The sequence below is a fragment of the Athene noctua genome, chromosome 8 (genome assembly GCF_965140245.1).
Source record: "Athene noctua chromosome 8, bAthNoc1.hap1.1, whole genome shotgun sequence".
Taxonomy (NCBI): domain Eukaryota; kingdom Metazoa; phylum Chordata; class Aves; order Strigiformes; family Strigidae; genus Athene; species Athene noctua.
In genome coordinates this window covers 5028371-5050124 of record NC_134044.1, presented here as the reverse complement: position 1 = coordinate 5050124, position 21754 = coordinate 5028371, and the positions used below count along the sequence as shown (strand labels likewise).

Here is a 21754-nt window from a genome sequence, read left to right as displayed (position 1 = left end):
CATATTCTCTCTTATGTTACCAGGATGAGCCTGGGGAAAGTTCTAACTGGAATTTCCATCACCCAAAGGAGACATCAGAACTCTGAGGTTTTCCTCATTTTAAACTGTAACTATCTCATTTATGTTGGGTTACAAGTGGAAAACACAGTCTGAACTGTGAAGGTAACTAACTAGGCGCACTCTCGGTCAGCTCCGACCGTGCAGCCCCCGCTGGAGCTGTCACGCGAGACCCGCGCAGAGGCCGCTCCCGGCAGCGTTCCGAGGTCACGGACTCGCTGCCCTCGCCTGGCCTTGGGCGCTCCTGCGACTGCTCGGCCAAGGTGACTCTGCCGTTCTCTGTCGCAGCGCCACGGCACGAGGTCAGAAAACGTCCCTTTCATAACCGTCACTAGGACACGACGGGAAGAAGCGCCCTGGCGCGCTGGGGCTGCCCGGGGCAGCGGCTGCCCTGTGCCGAGGGGCCGCCTTGCGCGCACCGAGAGGCTGCCTCAACCGTAGGCGGGTCGGTGCCGCGCTGCCCCTGCCCCGTGGAGGGGCCCCAACAGGGACAGGCGCCTCCCGTCCGAATCCGCGGGGCCGCACGGAACACCCGGCGCGTCCCGCCAGGCCGCGGGGGGCGGCGGGGGGAAGCCCGGGCCGCGGGGCCGGGGCGGGGCGGCGCGGCGGGCTGACGTCACACGGGGCCGGCGCGGCGCTGGCGGAGCGGGGCCGGCGGCGGCAGGTAGGCTGGGGTGCGGGGCCGGGGCTGGCCGAGCCGGTAGCGCCCAGCCCGCGGCCCGGCGGCGGGGACGGAGCGTGCGAGCGGCCGGCGGCGGCGGGGCGCCGAGCCGAGCCGCGGCCGGGCGGAGCCGCGGGCTAGCTGCCTGCCCGCACGGCGGGAGCGGGCCCGGGCCCGGGCCCAGCCTGCCCCCGGGGGCCTGTCGGGTGGAGCTGCGCCCGGTGGGAGCGGGAGGAGGCGGGACGGGGCTTCTCCAGCCCGGCTGTCCCGCAGCACCAGCCGGCAGCCGGACGGACGGGCTTCGGGCGGGGAGAGCCGCATCTCCCCGTAGGGCTTGGCGCGGGCTGGCGAGAAACAAACACGACCTCATGGGAAAAAGGCCTGCGCGTTGTTGAGTCAGTTCCAAAAATAGAAAACTTGCCTTGTTTGAAGGGGGAGGGGTCCAAATGGTACAGTCCTGGAGGTGTTTAGGAGTCGGGTTGACCCAGCGCTGAGGATATGGTGGAGTTGAGAACGGTCAGTGTGAGGTTAGTGGTTGGACTCGTGATCTTCAAGATCTTTTCCAACCGAGATGATTCTGTGAAATCGGGTACATTTGAACACTCCTCTCAGCTTTGTACACCTCTCTCCCTGAAGTCTTGGGAGTAAAGTGGCCGTGAGGTGTCCGCGGGCATGGCCTGGCTCCTGGGACTGGGCTCTGTGGTTAGGTCTGCATGGCTAAGCCCCGTCCGTCTGCATGGATTGCAGAATCGGGTCCATTGCAAGTTTGATTCCATTAATCAAAACTGCTCCAGCAATTGCAAGCTGCAGGCAGAAACACTGGATTTGTTTTGAAGTTTGCTTTTCCTACCAGCCAACAGGGTTTGAGAACAAGAAGTGACCTGGAACTGACTTGCTGAATGTTCCACATTATATCCTGTGCAAAACCCCCTGCTATTCCAGGGAGCAGGAAGGAATAGCCCCGCCCCTTTGCTGCATTTATCTTAACTTGCGTTCAGTTTAGAGTGCTACATTTTTAGATTTCAGTCACCAAGGAACTTCTATTGAGGTTGGTGATAAACTGATGTGGCTTTGTTTAAATCCCGTTTTCCATGTTGGTTGCACTCAGCTAGTTTAGCAGGCAACTAATACTCGGTTGCAACTGATCTTGCCAGGCTGTCTTCTAGCTCTCCAGATACTCTTTTAAACATAATGTGGGTTGACTGTGAATACTGCATAGGACTTCAAGTGAGCACTTGTGCTTAAAAAGGACCAGAGAAGAATTACCTCATTGTTTTGGCACCTCCTACTTGAGTGCTGACAGATCGTTCCATGTGATTTCTTGCTCTCTATCCAGAGCTGAAGTTTGGGGCACTTAAATTCTGTGTTGTGAAAATGTAGTTGTTGCATCTGAGATTACATGCAAGGTGCTGTAAACTGCTGAAGCCTCTTTCACTGTCGTAGCCCTAGATAGCTGTGAGACATTCTGTAATCACAGGCAAAAATTAAATTGTCAAGAGAAATACTTTCTTCTTAATTTCTTCCCCTTTATGTGTCTAAGTTTAAATCTAATTATGATGTAGGTTTAAAGGCAACAAACATTCAAGGACCTAATGTAGCACTTGCAACAGAACTGAAGTTCTTGCAAGTTCTTTATTGGCTCTTAGACTATTAAAAGATTTCACCTTAGTGGGCAAACTGGAAGACATGGAAGCACCATTGGAGAGACCCATTCCTGTGACAGTGAAGAGCAAGAAGGCTGTTCCTTGTAAAGGAGAATCTGGGGGGTGAGAAGCATATTCTGGTGTGGGGGGAGAACAAGGCTCAGGTCCTTCGTACTGCTTTGTTATTTTGGAAGAATAAATTGGTCCCTCTCTCTATAGACAGGTGTCAACATCATGTTTAGACCTTGGAGTGGGACTGAGTGACCAGGATTAAAGTAGGAAAGGAGTGTGACACTCCCTTTCAGTGGGCTGTCAGCTAAATGTTTGTTTTCCCAGCAGGCTGGTACAAAAGCCAAGAGAAAGAGGCTTATCTTGGAGTTTGAACTTTACCTGCAGGTGGTTCTCGCCACCACACCCGAGCCTGTGCTGGATGTGGTGTTCCTTCAGTGTGAAATCCTGCTGGCTATAGTCTTGTATTTGCCCAGTACTGTGAAGAAGACATGGCCACAATATCCAAAAGATGGCATATATACATCTATCAGAAAATAAGTGGATGCTTACTAAATTTGTAATTTGCTAGAAGATAAGAAAACTCTTCTTGACCTCCCTCCCCTCCTCCTCAGCTTTACAAACATCCCTTGTCTGGGAGGAGTTCCTCTGTCTACCAGATCTACCGTGCCACCTTTCCCCCCTCATCTTATGCTGCTACAAGTAGAATGTTATCTAGTAGCTTTAAGTATCGTATCTGTCTCTCATATTGGCTTACAAGCCCCACAAATATTAATAATTTCTAGAAAAGGTAGCCTTCTCAAGGGAGGCTTAAAATGCTTCTGTTCTTTTTTTTCTAATTCAGTTCCATCCAGATATTTGTATTTTTATTAATCCATTTTAGAACAATAGTCAGAACACCATTATGCTATAAAATAAAAACTCATCCTCCAATATATTGTATGCTTGATCTCTTTTCTTTAGTGTGCTCATAAACCAGCGTACAGTGGCCGAGTGCTTAATGTCATGTGTGAATGACATGAATTTAAGCAGGGTCCTTCCCATGCCATTTCAAGCTTCATTTAAAAGTTGCGGATAAACAGGAATCTCACTGTATGGGCTTAACGTATTTCAATTCATCTTGGAGGGAGCTAGTGATGATTTGGAAAAACATCATAAAACAAACTTTCTCCTTCCTGTTTAAGATTAAACTCTTTCAGCTTGTGTTTTGGCTGAACTTTGAGGCAGTGAATGAAAAAAACAGAAGTACAGAAAAAGGGAGGTAGGGAAGAAGTGAGAGAGCTTAGTAACTTGAGACTGCAGAATACAGGAAGCACACGTATGTCAAGAGAAGAACTTTGAAAGGAACTGGTGGTGAGTAAGGACACAGTCACTCCAGTCTGTCTCTTCCCCGTATTGCAAGAGTGGTAGCTGTAAACTTCTGCATTTTCCAGTTAAACTTAAAAGTGGTCTCTGATAGTCAGGTTGGATTGCTAAAATTGCACATTTTTTCCATTTGTTAAGTCCTAGAATACTAGTTGTGCCTTACTGAATATCTTCAGCTGAGATCTACTGTGTCTCTTTGCAATTCTAGCTGGGTACATGCAGCTATAATGTATGATATTATACCTCGAGATGCCTCTTTCCAATGTATTATTGTGAAATTCTGAAAACTGTTTTTCTCCCTCTCACCTTCCTCTTCAGTCCACTAGATTAAGCAACAATGGCATTTGTGAAGAGCGGATGGCTGCTCCGGCAAAGTAAGTCATGGGCCTTTTACCTCCTTGTCTCCTCCCTGTGTCTAACTTCTCCAGAAAACATTACAGCAACTTAGTAATTCCCATGTCTTTCCTAAAACAAGTCTGTAGCTCTGTGGGTTGTTTTTTGGTTGATTTGTTGGGGTTTTTTTAACCATTAGGACACTTCACAAAATGACCTGTCATGACAGCATTTCCATGTGACCTTTTGGGTATACCAGTGGGAAACAGGATATACCACATCTGAGGTGTCTGACTGGAATTCGGCTTCAGGTGCTGCTCTGTAATTGGTGCTGTATAAGTGGAGACTTGGAAACTTTACCTGACACCTTAATTTAATATCTTCAATTAGTCATGCCCTCTGCTTGTTCTTGCAGCAAGTTAGAACTAAAGCGCCAGGTTAAGCGCTTAAAATAAACTCAGCTGTGACTTTGAATACTAGATAAAATATGCAACCCATTTCTGTAGTATTCTGAAGTGGGGACATTGTAGTACAGGATTTTGCTTGGCACCTCAGAATGTCTGGGGCAACTGTGAGGGATTTCTTGGGTTTATTTTTTATTAACTCTAGGACACAAATACTTCCTAATATGTGCCCTCAAAAGTGACTGTCTGATTTTTAAGGTACTATTTTACGGCGTTGGAAGAAGAACTGGTTTGACCTGTGGTCTGATGGCCGCTTAATATTCTATGATGATCAAAATCGCCATGATATAGAAGATAAAATCCACATGCGAATCCACTGCATCAACCTCAGAGTGGGAAATGAATGTCGAGGTAAGAATGAAACCTTCAGGATTTGTGTATTCAGAGATGCTTTACATCTTCAGTGCCTGCCCAGCGTATCACTGTCTTGGATTTGGCTGGGATAAAACTAATTTTTCTTAATAGCTAGAATAGTGCTGTGTTTTGGATTCACTATGGGGTTTGGTTATGAGAGAATGTCAATAATACTCTGATGTTTTTAGTTGTTGCTAAGAAGTCAGGGACTTTCCAACTTCCCATGTCCTGCCGGTGTGCAGGTGTACAAGAAGCGGGGAGGGAGCACGGCCAGAGCTCCGGCCCCAAACTGGCCAGTGGCATATTCCATATCACACAACGTCATGCTCAGTATATGGAGGCAGGTTGATCAGGAAGCTCATTCTCGCTTCCAGGATTGGGGTTTCAGGTTTCTCACTTCTCTGGGATCGCTAGCTGGGATTGGGCTGGGCATCAGTCAGCAGGTGGTGAGCAATCGCATTGTGCATTATTTGTTTCTATTTACTATTATTATTAGGCTATTTTATTTCAATTATTAAACTTTATATCTCACGAGTCTCCTTACCTTTATCTCTGCAATTCTCTCCCCCATCCCCCGGGCTGGGAAGGGTGAGTGGCTTGCATGGTGCTTGGCTGCTGGCTGTGTTTAAACCACCACAGCCATTTACAACACTACTACAGAAGTAAACTTGTCCAAGAAGCGTGAAACTTCATTGTTGTTAAAACCTCACCCCCCCTAAAAAAACCAAGTCAACCAACTACTAAATTCCCTTATAGATACCTAAGGCATGCTATTGCCATGTGATAGATTAGATTAGGGTTTGATACTTTAAAAACTCAGTAAGGACAGTGTACAATATATGCAGGTGGCAGGCACGCATGAGAGAATGGGATGTTCACAGTAGGCTTGTGTATCTGGTGTAGTTACAGTGCTGGATGGAATGAGAGACAGGACTAGAAATAGGAAACCTTGGCTGGTTCACTTCTAGCATTTGTTAGTACTCCACTTGATGCTGACGGAAGTGGAGAACATGAGTGTTGGAGACCACTTACTCTAAGTATGGATTGGGTCAGCTGTTGGACACTTGCATTTCTTAGGAATGATGATCAGAGCGACTACTTTCAGGACACTCTAAAGAGCGAGAAGAGGTTGTTTCCTTCTGTAATTTATTCTGATGCCATGGAAAGCAGCTACAACTGTTTATTTTGTCCAGACTTTTGCATGAACTATCTTCCTTCTTGTAAATGCAATCATGAAATTCTGGTTATGGACATCTTATAGCTTGTCTCTTTTTTTCTGACTTAGATTTCCATCCTCCAGAGGGGAAGCAGAGAGACTGTTTACTGCAGATTGTTTGCCGTGATGGGAGGACAGTCAACCTCTGTGCAGAGAGTGCAGATGACTGCCTGTAAGTCTGCCAGAGAATATTGGTTTTGCTGCCTCCTCTTCTTTTATATTTCTTTTTCTCTTTCTCCCTAATTATTTTCCTTCTTTTGGACTTTGAGATATGTTTTAAGAAAGTTTTCAAACAAGTAAAAGCAGACTTTCAGTGACAAAAACATAGCTCTCCTGTAAGAGGTTGTCTAGCTCATGCAAACTAACTGTAAGTTAAGCCACTCAGAACTCTGAAGGGTGAGAAGGAGTAAAAGAATCTTACTAATGCGGTTACTGCAAGACTGGCTGAACAGATTTTTTTTTTTCCACTTTTCCCATTTTTCAAGTAGTACCCGACCCTGCATAGCCCAAGGACATCCCAATCAGTAGTGAAGGGAAGGCTACTCCTTTATTGTGAACTCTCAACTGAGCTATGTATAGCTGTATACCTGTATGTATAGTTAGATAACTTCTATCATCAGTATTTGCCAAGTGTGCGTGGTGCATTGAGCATGCTCCCAGCCATATGGCACAGGAGTACCTGTGTGAAGGATATGTACCTTCCGTTCAGACTGTAATAGCGTCAAGACCCCCACTGTAGTTGGCACAGATGGCAGCTGTTCAGGCAGGAGATACCACTTCCCTGGTGCATCTCTTCCTATTACCTTATCCTGAGCGTGGCTGCCTATTGCCTAGCTGTTTTGCTTGCAGCGACGACCTTCAAAACCACATCTGTTCCTTCTCATGTTCCTCCTTATTCCTTCTCAGCTCTGCAAAGAAAGTAATTATTTCTCAATCTTGGTGTAAACACCTTTCTGCATTCATTTTACTGTATCGTTAGGCTTTGACATATGCAGTATCTTAAACTCTGCTCCTGCAGTACCTCTAGTTGCTAACCTTGTTTTTTTCATAGCCCTAAAAAGAAAAGGTATCATTAATTTTTATTGTTCCACTAAACAATGGGGGTTTTTTTTGCAGGGCATGGAAAATTGCTCTCCAGGACGCCAGAACAAACACAGTAAGTGTACTACCTAGACTTTATACTGATAGAGAAGCAGCACATCAGTGTTATGTGTGGTCCAGCAGTTTACTTCTGAAATCATGTTCCATCCTTCCCTTCTAGAGAAGAACAGAGTAATGAGCATGATGGTAGGGGTGGGAGAAGAATGATCCTCTGGATCACAAGCACATGTCATCCTTGCAGCCAAGTCCAGGCAAATACATGCTGGGCGGGAGTGATTTCAGGGAACGATTTCTCTGGGTGGAAGTGAATGTTTGAGAAGCTGATCTGTAAGGGAAGTAGGCACTGAGGCTGTGAGCAATAAGTAAATCTGCAGCCAGCAAAAATGCACTTTCCACTACTAGGATTTGTTGCGTAACAGGTGCAGCACTAAAGGAAGTTTACTGCAAAGAAGCTGTTTGTTAATATAGATCCATTACATTGTGGGATGCTTCTTGGTGGAGACCAGGGGAGAAGCAAGAAGTGCTTGGAGGGGAGTGCAGGCATGTCGAGAAGGAGTATATTACCTCTGCATTGGCATGCTAGCTGTGGAGAGTGAAGAGGTCAGGAATCATAAAAGCCTTTCTGTGAGTCTTGGAGTTCTCTAGAGAACTGTATTTTTGGGGACCCGCATCCATCCACTTGTGGGTATTAATTTGGTTTTCCTCCAGGCTACCCTTCAGCACTAACTTTCCTTAGATGGCTAGACTGAACCAACCTGAGATGGTTCTGTTTCATGGGGAAATGCTGGGTTTTGTAGATGATTATCTCGATTTTTGAAGGGTCACATTAACATTGCCACTGTACTGAGGCATTTGTCATATGATATATCATAGATCTGTAGATACCCAAAGCAAACACTTGTCATAGAAAAACTGCCCTGGACATGACTGCCTCTGACTGCAGCCATGCTTCATGGTGCTAAATGAGAAGTGCGATGGTGACTCCTTGTTCGGGACTTAGGAGCTGCTGCTTTTCATGTCTCTGACGCTCAGCTGCCAGCCCTGCTAGATGGCATTCAGAACTTGCCAGTGCATCACCTTTGTCAGCCAAGGCAGACTCCTGCTTCTGAAAGTAGGGCAGGTAGCTCTCTGCACAAGTAGTTTCATAAATTAGCACTTTCCAAAGCTATTAAATGTCTCCAAGAAGGACCTGAACTAAGCAGTTAACTGTGTTTCAGTCCATCTGTAGGTGTCTGACACAGCTTTCAAAAATACTGAGCATCCAGCAGCACTTCATAACTTTACTGGAATAGCAGGGTGATCACCCTAGCTTTGAGAACTGTGTCATTTACAGACGTTTGCAGGCTTGTGTCGTATGCCTGTAGAGTTTCCTGTAGCAGAACAGAATATGTTTACTGCTAAGATGTGAGCATTTGCTGGACTTTTTCTCAGGTGGTGAAAATAACTGCCTCTTCATATAGTGCTTTCAACAGTGTGTTTCAAGCAATCTTTAGAATCTCCACCACAAGTTTGACCTGAGATACAGCCATAGTATGCCCTCAAAAGTCTTTCTATAGTCCAGGCACAGGAGACCATAGGAACATTCTCTATTGAGCTATTGAAGCGCTCACTTGTAAATTAAAAGAAGGGAGCTTTTTTTTTTTTCTTGGGATAGGACACTGACTAAGAGCATCACTGTGGACTTCTCATATTAGGAGCAAGAATACAAAGCTACTGTAACAAATCTTGAGTATCTTTGGGAGCTCCTTGTAGATGGATTCAAGTAAGTTATCACCTTTGCCTCATGGCTGCCTTCAAAAAGAACCAGAATTATAGGTGGCATTTGCAAAGTAATTCCCTAAAAACAACCAAGCACCCAAATCCCTACAGTTAAACCTCTCTTCTTTTTTTTTTTTTTTTTTTTTTTTTTTAATATCTCCTCACAGTCAGAAAGTGAGAAGTAGCTGAGAACTGTGACAGTGTTCTGCTGAAGTGTTCAGGTGCCACTTTTGTCTACTGCATTTGTTTGCTTCATCTGCTCTTGCAGAACTTGGTGATATCACTCTAGGGTGTCAGGAAGCAGCTAGCTTAGTTGTGGAGACTTTTTTTATCTGAAAACGGAGGATGAACAAGAGGGTAATTTCTAAAACTGAGCCTATGAAATGATGGGAGAAGTCGGTATGTTTGCACATACATGTATGCATGTGTGTGTGTGCACACACAGGTAAGAAATTTTGTGGCTCCTTCCTGTGGTTGATCAGGAGTGTGTATGCTCTCCAAGTGGTTTCTTTTTGCAGTGCTTTATAAGGTACTCACTGCTTTTTTAACATGCAGCACGTCTAAAGGTTACTCTTTCTTTAGGGACATTTAAGTTTTAATCTTTGCACTACTCGTAACTGGCTGTCTGTAGGAAAAGGTGATAACTGCCACCTTGCTATGGTGTTTAGGGCTACGTGGGATCTGATGTGATGTACGATGAGACGGCCATTTCGTCAGCCCCTCCTCCCTATACAGCTTATGCCACACCGTCACCTGAGGTAAGAGTTGCAGTCGAGAAGCATTAAAATAAGTGAGGTAGCAGAAGCAGCCATCCGTCATGCACTCAAATCGTATTCCCAAAGTGCTGATCACAGTTAGATACAGCCTGAAGGTTTGTACAGAACGAGAGTAAGAGTAAGGCACTAACAACTATTGTTGCTTCTATTTGAGATGGATTTCCTTTGAAAGGGATAAGGCAGATTTGGATTGGGAGGTATATAAAGAGATGGCTTCTCAGTGAACTTGGAAAATAAAGCTTCTTAGTGCAGAAGTTATTCATCTAATCTTGAAAAATATTGGCCATGCAGCTTTTAACATAAGGAGGTGTGACTACACTTTCACATTGTGTAAGCACTGGAAGGATATAAAACCAGGAGTTTTAAAAATAGGATTTAATGACTGGAGCTGTCACTCTTAACACATAAGGATTTTGTTCTATCCAAGATGTCATAGCAACACAATAACTGTAGCTCCTGGATGCACGGTTCTTTTGCAGTGGAGAAGGATCAGCATTGGAGCTGAACCAGTATACGTTGGGGATTTCTGGATGTTCTGACTGACATGCAGTGATACCCAAAGGGATAGTTTGGGGTAGTATTACTTGATGCACTATAGATGCTCTACTCTACCCCATCGCTGTTAGAAATAGTTGTTAAGAACTAGATGTGGTACTGGGAACTGTATCAAGGTTAGCAACAGGCCTCCCATCTTGGAGAATAAAACTGCTTCCAAAACATACAGCTACAGAGTGTTTGTCCTGGAACTGACATTTACTTGCAGTGTGCTAGAGGAGAGTTGGTTAGAGTTTCCTGGGATCAGTTGCTCCTTGCCTGGCACTTCTGAGCTCTCCAGAGAGCTGCTGTTGGCATGAGGGCAGAGAGGAGAAGCTGGTAAGGCTGCTGTGGCTCTGCCCAATGATCCAGGCCCTGTCTCTGCCATTCACCCTCCAGGAAGGGTGGAGAGCAAATGCTGCTTAGGAGCAGTTATTTTTTCAAGCAGCAGTTCTGAATCCTTTCCAGTGAGTAGATAGAGTATATCAGTACAGACTGGATATTTTAGTAAAACTTTGACTGCGTTAGAAATGAGGGAGAATTGAACAAAATGCATAATTGGATACATTGCAAAGAATGCTTTGGTAATGGCTATGTTTAACTTCACCAGGTATATGGCTATGGCTACGATCAGTACAATGGTGCGTATCCACCTGCTGGTCCTCAAGTCTTCTATGCCTCCAGTGGGCAAGCTTATGCTGTTCCCTATCAGTATCCGTACCAAGGTAATCAGTATGAACCATAACCTTCGCCTTCCTAGAGAAATTATTTGAGTCAGTCTTTCTGGCTTTAATTCTGTGAATCACTATCCTTTACCACACACTACTTCTGCACAACAGAGTGATAGAAAGAAACCTGACCTGTAACTGGAACCAAGTCTCCTTACCTTTTTGCAACAAGCAAGCACAGTGAAGTTTCTATTAAGTGATTTAACCTTCCCAATGTGATCCCAGCGTATTTAAACAAACTCTTTTTGAAGCACACAGAACTCTCTTAACTACAGTAGGCAGCATGTTTTCTAAGGAAAGATAGAAGAGCTAGGACAAGACTGATTCAGTACTCCATACTGGGCATTGATGGAGCTTTTGATTCATCTATTGCTATTATACCTAGTTTAATTATTTCAACACTGACATTCAGCTATGACCTCAGAATTAAATGCAAGTTTCAAAAGTAAATTCACTCCCAAAGCATGGTAACTGAGTCCTTCCCCACATGCTGGAATTGCTGTAAGGCAGCACATTCAGCCTTGTGAAGTCTTCTATTGCTCTGTTCAGGTTTGTATAGCTTTCAATCCCAATAAAAGAGGAAAGGGAGTAAAATTTTAGGGGGTGCTTTTAAGCTTAGTCCCCTTAATTTAGGATTAGCTTTGCATAGAGCGCCCCAGTCCTACAGAATTGGTGTTTTGGAGTAGTAAGGGTAATATAAATCAAAAGATTTAACTTACTAATTGTTTATGATCTGGCTCTGCAAAGAAGAATCTCTTTAGATTTTTTTTTCAGTTTTGAGGAGGATTTTTTTTTTTTCCATTTGACATTTGTCAGTTCTGTCTTTTCCATTTTTTGTTACAAGGGAGGTGCATCAGCCTAAAGCTTTTAAAGCTTTCCTCATCTAAGTTAGTGATCTTAAGATACAGATCATAGCAAACACAGAGGAAGGTGGGTTCTCTTGGTTCTCAGCAGCTGAAAAGCAGAAGCTTGTTGAAAGTCCCAAGAACCATTTTTAAAAACTACCAGCAGACCTTGGAAATCAAGCTTCAGAAACCTGAATGATAAAAATGCAGCATTAAACAGTAACTCTCCTAAACAGTTTGCAATTCCAGTGTGTTAAGATACTAGTTACAGGTTGGGCATAGTAACCAAGCCTCAGTGCTTTCCTTCACTAGGGTTACTGCAACTAAATCTTAGGGGTCAAGTTCACCCCTAGCAACTTAACCCCTGTACTTTCAGCTTCTTTGCTTTTTCTCTGAATTGACGTAATCCTTCTCATGAGGTTCCCAGTCATGCATCATTGAAAGTCAGTGAGAGCATTTTCCATTTGTATTAGTTGGATTACTTCAGTATCAGTTAGCAAAAGCATTGCAGTATCTCCAAGAATATTTAATTTTCCTGAAGTGTCTGGAAGGGAAAGCAGTACTATTAGGTTTGCTTTGCAGGTAGGAGCTAAGCCACAAAACATGACAGGTGGAGCTTGTACGGGTCTGTTGCAGAGCAAGGGTCAATTGGTGGCTTCTTGAGTCTTAGGTTAACTCCTTAGTAGTGGGCCAGTCTTCATCTAAAAAGAAATGTAGCAGCTGTCACCATACAACAGATCAGCCCAGGATGTGAAAGCTGAATTGAAGTAGTAGGCAGTAATTGCAGAGTAAATAACTGATACACAGTTTCTGACAAACCACTGGCTTCAGAGCTGCCAAAGATATTTTTGGAGAGGGAACTGCACTATTTGCCTTAACTTGAAGGCTAAATTGATTTTTAGACCCATTTCTTGGATTAAATCCACTGTTTGATAGGATACAAGTAATTCATAGGTTCTTTGTTAATTCACATGCAGAACAGCGTTCAGTTTTACATTTGTGATGAGCGTTTCTCCCAGATGTTAAACTCTTGCAAGGCTAGAAGTGTTGCTAGGCCTCTGGATTTATTTAACAAATGTGGGGGCTGAATCCAAAGCAGAGATGTATTCTACCTTTGTAGCTGACATCATCTTAGTGTTCAGTGGAAGAGGGTGAAAGAATGGGCGTGTTTTGGAATTGCAGTGCATGGTATTAAGATACATGTTTCTTTTGCCCTTCTTCTAACAATCTCTTATTACCTAGGACCTTATGGCCAGCCCCCTGCAAACCATGTCATCATTCGAGAGCGTTACCGTGACAGCGATGGAGATCTTGCACTGGGCATGCTTGCTGGAGCAGCAACTGGAATGGCTCTGGGATCATTATTCTGGGTCTTCTAGATTACCCGTTCCTTATCTTTGTAGTTCCAAAAACCTTTATTGTGTGCAATAATATATTTGCAATGTTGTTTACTGTTAAACTTTAAGAAATGCAATAGTTATTTTTCAGTAGTGACATCTTAATAACTGATTCTTAACTGTCTTAAGGAGAGTTTAAAGGCACCGTTTGGTTAAGTGGCTGGAGATGGCATGTGCTGTGCTTGAATTCTGTCCTGATGTTAGAAGGATTTGTACTGATAAGGATCAGTGTGAGCACCAGTGTAACATGGTAGCAGCCACTAGCTTTATGAACAGACTGTTATTGTGAACACTGTAGAAAAAATGGATTTTTTGAGGGGTCTAAAATCAGGTCCAAATAGGCAGTTTACAGGTGCCCTGCATTAGTGTATATGTACTACTGGCTTCTAAACATTCCCTGGATAAACATATAGCTCAGCAGAAACTCCTTGGCATTAAGTAGTCTGCCATGCTCAAGGAGTTTTTTGTTTTAAAACTTGCCTGCAGATGGTAGTGTATTTTCTCAGGTGGAGTTCTGTACCTGTCCCTCACACCATCCAGGTGAAGGTGTCCTGGAGAACATAAAAGCAAACCACAAAGAAGTGGCAGCACTCCAGTTCTTTTATTCTCCCAGAAATGTGAATGACCAGTAGCAGGGAAGACAAATGTTTGTTGTTCCACCTCCCTCTTCATCCCGAATCACTCTTCTCTGATCAGATGGAAGTAATGGATCTGCAGCTTTGCAAGTGGACCTCCATTTCTGTAGAACAGTTGCCTCAGACACTGAGGCCACTGTCTAGTGTCTTTGCTCATACTGCTGTTGCTCTGCAGAGTCTGCAGGAGAAAAACTGACTTGAACAACCCCTGCCCTGTTGGGGCTACCAGAACCCCTCTGCGGGCAGTAATAGTCAAGAGGGGAGGGAGAACAGCACAAATAGACCTCGCACACAGGCACTTTGGTATCAGCTGCCTTGCCAGGGCTAGGATAGAACGTCTGCCTCTTGGCCTCCAAGGTCTCCTGAACCAGGTTCATTATTTGCAACTAAGTTTTGAGCACAGCTGAGCCTGGTTTTGTTCTGTGCACGCTTCCCCCTCACATTCAGCAGGTCTCTTCCCTCCATGACTTAAAGAAAACACTCCAAGGAGCCTGGCTGGCTTTGCTTGTGTCTGGTTCCTCAGTGTGCTCCTGCAGGCTGCTGTGCTGCGGGGTGTGACCTGGAGCGCAGCTGTTACGCGTGTGACCTATTACCTGATCCTGTTGTTATCCATGCCGAGCTGTGCTTGGCAGGGGAAAGAAAGCTCTGAAGAAATGCACGTGCTTTCTTATTCAGGTATAAGAGGCAGGGTGCCTAAGTTGAGTTCTTTATAGAAAGAGGACTTATTTTTATACTTCTACTTTCAGCTTCCTGTATTCATACTGTTTTAATATGTTGTCTTTTTTAGGCTTTCATTCAGAAGTAGATTAATTTTCTTAAGGTTCATGGGGTTTCAGGATATCTCAGGAAAGATGAAAATAGATGAGAACTTGCACCCATATAAATTTAGATCAAGCCCTAACCTTTTTCATCTCATCCTAAAGCTGTCTTGGCTCTGTCCTACATATTAAAGCAATAGAGGCCTTGGACAAGAGTTTGGGTAGCAGCCAGGGGGAGCACTAAGCTTTCACGACTGTTCGGACTAATCCAACAAGCTGAAAGCATCGGAAGTGAGCAGACAGATGTAATCTTGGCTGCATGACAAAGAGTGGGCCTAATCCACAAAATGTAAACTTGTTTCAAGGAACTTTGGTTTGGAGTCGTACATCAGTGTGCATGCATATCCTTTCACAGATTAATACAAGCTGCATGTGTTCTGCCAGTGGTATGTACTGAAAGGACTTGTTGGATGTTCAAAAGAGAACTAAAGTAAAAGTTTCCTATTGCTTGTCCAAACCAGAAGAAATTGGAGTACACTACTGAAGTTCTCTTAAAGGCCTGGTACCCTTGGGGTCAGAAAGAGATGGTTACTGTCTGGAACTTAAGTGAACAAACATTTCTACCCTTTTTAAGCCTTGAGATAACCTTGAAGCTGATGACAGGTCTACACTGCTGTTTAGTTTGCATGTTACAATATACCTAGTTCTGTAGAATGCCTCCCTTGCCTCTTCTCCCTGTGTGACATTTAGCTTGTGAGGGGTGGGGGAGAATAAAACAATTGAACATCATTGTGACTTCTTCTGAATTTCATAATTGTGAAAGAATAGCACAAAGTGAATCAGCTAGCAATTTATTTTAAGTTCAGAGTTATATTGTGTGGGTTTTTTTTTTTTGCAAGAGCTTTTGATCACAGCAGGGGAACATGTCTCGTGCTTTCAGGAGATGACTGTGTCTAGGTCCCCACTTTCTTTAAGTGAAGTATATAAGGTAAAGACTGTTGATTACAAAATATTCCTGGGTTGAATTGAAAGCAAGAAATTACATTTTTAAAAGTTCAAATTGAAATAAGTCTCCATTAAAAAAATAACCTTAACCCTTCTCAAGAAAAAAAAAATTACGAATCGAAGCTGAAGATTCTAGTTCCATCTTAGTAACAATAGGCTGCTTTTATAAAAAAAAATCAGGAGGTACTTTTCTATCCTGGTAGGATTTAGAGCCTAAAAAGCAAATTTACAAGACTGCGTTAGAGCATAAAGTCCAGAGAGCAGTTACCTTACTGCAGGTGCTTTTAGCTTTTCTGATCTCAGTGCAGTTAGAAGTGGAAATGGGTTGGTGCACAAAGCACCAGCAGGGGGATAGCCACTGGAATTCACTGGTTGGTAAAGCTCATAGACTTGCTTCCTGAAGACATGGCCGTACCTCCTGTGGCTCAGGAACGGAGTGGAGGTTTGGTCATACCTATAATACTGTCTGGCTGGATACGTGTCATGACTCAATAGCCTTTCGCTGCCCAGTCCAGTACTTCATATATCTGCAGTTTGTGTAGATGCTGGTGTGAGCTGAAGGAGCAAGGCCCCTGTGAATTTTGGGGCCTGGAGGGACTGCCATGCCCACTTCTGCAGATCAGTGATACCACAGTGATGGAAGGAGGTAGTGGGTGTGGCAAGATCATTTTCAAAACAGATTGAAATGATAGTCCTAAACGTGTTCATTTCCAAACAGTGCTATTCATGATGCTGTGATTCCAGTTACACCTGCACAGCACCCAAGCACACGCTTTCCTACCTGGGGCCCAACACTTAACTTCCCTAAAGCTGTGGGAGGTCCACAGCCACTACAATGCAACTGGTTTTTGCCGTGTCCACTGTCAGTTGATTTGTATAGCAGTTACAGTCTGTTCAGAATTAAATGTCAGTGCTTACAGAGGTCATGGGTCTAGATGTTCATCTGTGACTAGTTACTTTGGGATTCTCAGTTGTGGACATCTGGACAGAGCCAGGCTTCCAGAGAGTGGGATGGAAATGCTCAGCTTTCTGTTAAGTCTGACCACATTAAAGAGGTGAACCAGGGCCCCCTCCCCAATTCTTCATTACATGTGAAAACATAGCTGTTGGCTTTTTTTTACTTGAACTGGGGGGGATGGGGAGCCAGCCTCTTCCAGGGAGTGGTTAATGGCTTGTGAACTGGAGAGCAAGGGGCAGGAAGTGTTTACACACAGAGTAAGTGCACTGACCTTTGGCAAAAACCTATTTTTTTAGTGCTGAAACACACTGAGCTGCATCTAGATAGAGCTACCCTAAATGTCACACTACACTGGCTTCATTGTGTTTGTTCTTCAGGGGAGATTCAATAGGTGATGGAACCAGCAAAGCAAGCTGGGTAAAGGAGAACATTCACACTTGTGTTTTTCAGATGTATTTGTGGCTTTTCCTCCTCATGATACAATGAAGATAAGTATGTGTAAGTCATGGAGGGTAGCATGCAGCAGATGTGTCCCTCCCAATCCTTCATGTTCTTGTGCACTCTATCTTAACTGCTGCTTTTACTATATGTCCTCAATCTCATTATTAATTTATAGCAAAATACCCTTAGCAATAAAATTCATATTTAAGTGTAATTATTTTGTCTTGACATGTTTACTGGCCTTTATTCAACATTTCTCATTTAGTGAGTCTGTAGACACATATGTTTTTCAAACATGTAGTCAGTTTACAGGCTGTTTCCTGTGCAAGGAAACAGTGCCATGACCAATTCTGTACACCTCCAGTCTTCCCTAAGCAATTACAAGGGTGGCTTGACTTGGTAGGAAAATGAACTAAGGTAACTGTGGCTGTTGGAGAGCTCAGGCTGACATACCTCAGTCATCTCCATTACCATTTAATAAAGATGATGTCTGTGAAATCAGCAGAGTAATTCCACACTAACACCACCATACCAAGATTAGAGTTAAGGCCTATTTCTTTTTTAATGGAGTTGAAGGCTTTGACTCAAAAATGCTTAACCCTGGATATATGTAATGCTGATCCAGATTTACCATTTGACATTGTGTTATCAACAGATTTGTACTGTTTAGTATTACCGTAAGCAGCTTGGAGCACAGATGTTGCTCTGGGCAAAATGCTACTGGTTGCTGTATTGGTATTCCTGTTTATGAATTGCTTCGGTGGAGTTGAGTACAATCAGTAAGTTTGCTTAGACAAGGACACTAAATGACCACAACCAGTTTCATCACCTAAAGGCAGACTATCTCAAACGTTTGCTGGGAATTAAACTTTTTGTCAGAGTATCACATTACATTTGTAAACTATTACCCTTACTTTATGCACCTTTTTTTTTTTTCCTGACTGTTGAGGGGTGGTGATTTTTTTTTTTAAATCCACAAATATGGGGGAGAAATGAAAACAAAACTGCTATTTCAACCAATCAGGTAATGTGGGAGTACACATCGCTCTTCTCCCCAGCATACTGTGCTGGCAATGCTTATTTTTATCAGTCATTGGTTCCATACACTGGATTTACTAGGCTAAGCAAATAATTATGTACACTTAACTCTGCCCATCACAGAACCCACCTTTACTGAAATTTCTGCACCAGAACAAGTTAGAGAACTAAGTTTGCTGTGCAAGGCTTAGCAGCTCAGTACCTTCCTGAGCAGCCATGCTCCTGACCTGGCAACAGCCTCGAGAATGGGCTTTGCCTCCCTTACTCCTTCCCCTTCTACTATGTTTTCTGTCCTGTTTGTGGTCACCAAATGCAACCACAGTAATTAAATTGGGTTGTATTCCCAAAAGCAGGGCGTTCAAGTGCACATGGAACAGTTGCTGTTCCCTCCACTTCAGTGAAGCTGGAAGTTCCTCCCCCCCCCCCCCCCCCCCCCCCCCCAATGTTCCGAGCACTTACTAACTACAGATGAGAGCTTGTACCAACAAACTGACACTAACGCACTGATTTGGGACTCTGATTACCACAGGCTATCATATGAGGTTTCAGAGCTTTTGAGGCATCTCTAAAAGACTCCAAGACTCACAGGGCAAATAAAGACTCCAACTGTATCTGCATCAATAATTTAAAGCTTAAGATCCTTTTGATGATGATTTTTAAGGTGCACGTTGTGGAAGTTTCAGGCTGACAATACTGGGCTTAATTCGGCTGAATATGGTGGATGCACTCCTGATACCGCCCAATTCTCCACACGCTTTAGGTACCGAAGTTACCTATGCATTTGGCAGAGTATGACAGGTGAAGTCGAGCGTGACGCAGAGCGATGGCTGACAAGCCCTCAGGGGCCGGGGGGGCTGAGCTGACCCTGCTGGGGCGCTCCCCGCCTCTCGCCGTCAGCCGACCAGCGCCTCCGGCCACCGCCAGGTTCCCGACGGACGGCGGCACTTCCCGGGAACGAGCCGCATGCTCCGCTGCGCCCCGGCCCCCGCCTGCCCCGCTCGGGCCCCAGCGCTCCGGGCCAGGCCCTCGCCCCCGCCCGGCCGGGCCCGGCGCCGCCGCCGCCCGCTAGATGGCGGCCCCACACCGCCCACTGCGCGGCGGCGGCGCGGCCCAGCCCGGCCTGGGCGCATGCCCGCACCCTGCTGGCGTCCCTCCCGCCTCGGCCACGCCGCCAAGCGCCGGTTACCGGAGCAGCCCCGCGGCGGCCGCCGCCTTCCCCGGTGCCAGAGCGCTGGTGGCTGACCCAGAGAAGCCCGCTGGCGGCGTGAGGAGCCCGGCCCACAGCCGCTCGCACCCGCACGGGCCACGGGGAAGGGCCACTGGGAGCCGACTGCCCCAGGAAACGAGGGGGTTACCGGCAATCATGCCGCTGCCCCCCGCAGCACCCCTGCCCTCGTCCCGCTGGGGCCTGCCCCTCGCTGCCCCCCTCGGCGGCACAGTCCCGCAGGGAGGCAGCGTTTCTCATCCCCGCTTATAAACGGGTACATCAGCGTTGTCTCAGCCCTCACAGGAGCTCTGCAAATAATAGTCTGGGATAATGATAACGATCAAATTCATGGTAGCGAAAAAACCTGCAGGTTGGCAGTTCGCAGGCAGAGTTGCACTCTGCAAGACTTTCCAAGTCTGCTGCTGATCAAAAGCAGTTTTTCATGGGAATGCTCAGAGACATGATTGTAATGAAAGGCTATTTCCATGCCAAATTTCCATGCTCAAATCCCTAGCTGCTTCAGCTGAAGAGCTGTTTATGATAAAGTCACAGGATTTTTCTGTTACTGAAGCGAAGGGGTATTTTGGTTCGCCTCCTTGTTCTGCCAAGCTAGCAGATGAACTAACTGGCTTTTCCTAACCAAAGTCTAACCCTTAGGCAGCTACCATGCTTAGAAACCTTCAGCCCCCCAGACAGGAGTGTTCCTGCCGTGCTGGCAAGAGACTGGCCTCGGCCCCGACCTCGCAGGGCCGGTGCCCGAGCGCCCGAGGTGAACACAAGGCAGCGATACGCTTTGCGGGGCTCTGGGATCACCCAGCCTCTGCTCTAACGCAGGAGGATGGGCAAGAGCCCTGGCCTGGGACTAGGATGTTCTGGGTCAGGTTTCCCAGCTCTGTCACAGGCAGGTTGGATGATGTTGGAAAAAGCCACTTTACATTATTACATCTCATTTCTCTCTTTCCCAAGAGAGAAACCATGACACAAAAGAAACAGACAAGTTCATGAAAAGTTGTAAACTGTTCCACTCTGTGCGTGTGCCGAGGATACAGGGATATCAGTCTTGGCTGAGGTTTTCAGAGACCTTAGATGTGATCATAAACAACAACAATTAACAGTGTTTAAATAAGAAACAGCCTAGAATACAGAGGGGAAGGGCTAGTAATTCAAGAACAGCGGCATGTTTCTTTATGCACAGAATATAGGACATGAGGGCTGGAAGATATTTTAACCCTTCCAAAGCAGACTCAGCTCCACCACTTTGCAGCACAGACAGCAAACCCAGCCCTCCCCAGAAGCCAGAGCCCTAGGAAGGCCCATGGTACACAGCCTCCACCTGATGCAGGCAAACAGAACAGAGACAGCAGTATTACAAAGTGAGGAAGGAAAGGGAAAGAAACAAAATTCCCTTTGGACAGAGGTTTTTTAAAAGGAGTGTTACATTTCCTTTTCCTTGTTTCAAGCTCATTTTACCTATACAGACAAGAAGGATCAACTTAGAAACTGTCTACCTTTAGTTCATAGCAACATAAGCATCATCAACATGTAACTTAAGTTACTCTTTCAAACAACTGCCTGGTTCAGCAGATGGAGATGCAACTGTGTCGTGCATATCAGACCATGCACGATAACAGACCATGCACGATAACAGACGGACTCTGAATACATGAATGTCTGGATCATGAGTCTTTACAGACTGTACTGTGAATTTATTTGCTTTTGCAATGACTGTCTGACAAAGGGGAAAACAGAGAGACATTTGTTCTTTAACTACCCTGAAAAAAAGTCAACCATTTGACTACCTGAAATTTCTCCTGATTTGGAGGTTCAGTAGAATGCCGTGTGGCATCCCTCGGTGCAGACATGAATTAAGGGAGATAATCAGAGGCCTGAAGGAAACACATCCAGGTAAAATCCCTCCCAACAACACAGGGCTGTTTGCCTAGTGCTGGAACAAATCCTAGTACTGATTTCTCAGTCAGCTGCTCAACACCACAAGCCACTTCAAATTTCTGTGTTCCTCAGTTTGCAAATATGACTTAACCATCTCCCAGGCACAGAAAAGTTCCTGTTCCTTGGAAAGTGAGGTGCATATAGGCTTTCCAGACAGATTCTGAACAATGGCCCTTTTTACACCTTCCTGATTAAATCTAGGTAATGTTTTTAATCTCAGATTTGGATGTCTGAGAAATAATCAGGAAAATAACCCTAACTTGCTATACTAGTCCATAATTTTCTCTGAAAAATGCTCAATCACTCCTGCTGTAATTTTTTTTTCTTGAAACTTTCTTTAAAGATTAATCTCAAAGTTCACACCACAGCATCCTGCTGAGTTAAGAAAGCAAAAATTGTAAACCTACAGGCCAGAAGAATCCCCTTCAGTCAATCAATAGCTATATTTCTGACTGTTTTAAAACCACTTGTTTCAGATGTCACTATTCCGAACAGCTTTTTTCCTGATCAATAGCTCTGGC

The 21754-nt window shown here is 44.9% G+C and overlaps 1 protein-coding gene across 3 annotated transcripts; it reads left to right on the top strand.

The window, feature by feature from the left end:
• The first annotated feature begins 313 nt into the window (after positions 1-313).
• PLEKHB2 (pleckstrin homology domain containing B2) lies at positions 314-15423 on the top strand. 3 transcript variants are annotated; one of them, XM_074911772.1, is made up of 8 exons: positions 314-359; positions 4054-4109; positions 4731-4883; positions 6172-6274; positions 7219-7258; positions 9630-9719; positions 10882-10996; positions 13087-15423. In XM_074911772.1, the coding sequence occupies exons 2-8, from the start codon at positions 4073-4075 to the stop codon at positions 13221-13223; spliced, it is 675 nt and encodes a 224-aa protein (XP_074767873.1). In that variant the 5' UTR covers positions 314-359; positions 4054-4072; the 3' UTR covers positions 13224-15423. The 3 variants fall into 3 exon arrangements, with proteins under 3 accessions (XP_074767873.1, XP_074767871.1, XP_074767872.1); XM_074911770.1 differs by lacking the exon at positions 314-359 and adding an exon at positions 627-721; XM_074911771.1 differs by lacking the exon at positions 314-359 and adding an exon at positions 803-816 and having other exon boundaries at positions 4052-4109.
• The last annotated feature ends 6331 nt before the right edge of the window (positions 15424-21754 follow it).

Excerpts from the sequence above, each read along its gene's own strand:
- PLEKHB2 (XM_074911772.1), top strand. The coding sequence starts at position 4,073 with ATGGCATTTGTGAAGAGCGGATGGCTGCTCCGGCAAA. Across the intron at positions 4,884-6,171 it reads AGTGGGAAATGAATGTCGAG|ATTTCCATCCTCCAGAGGGG; the intron begins GTAAGAATGAAA and ends TTTCTGACTTAG. Across the intron at positions 6,275-7,218 it reads GAGAGTGCAGATGACTGCCT|GGCATGGAAAATTGCTCTCC; the intron begins GTAAGTCTGCCA and ends TTTTTTTTGCAG.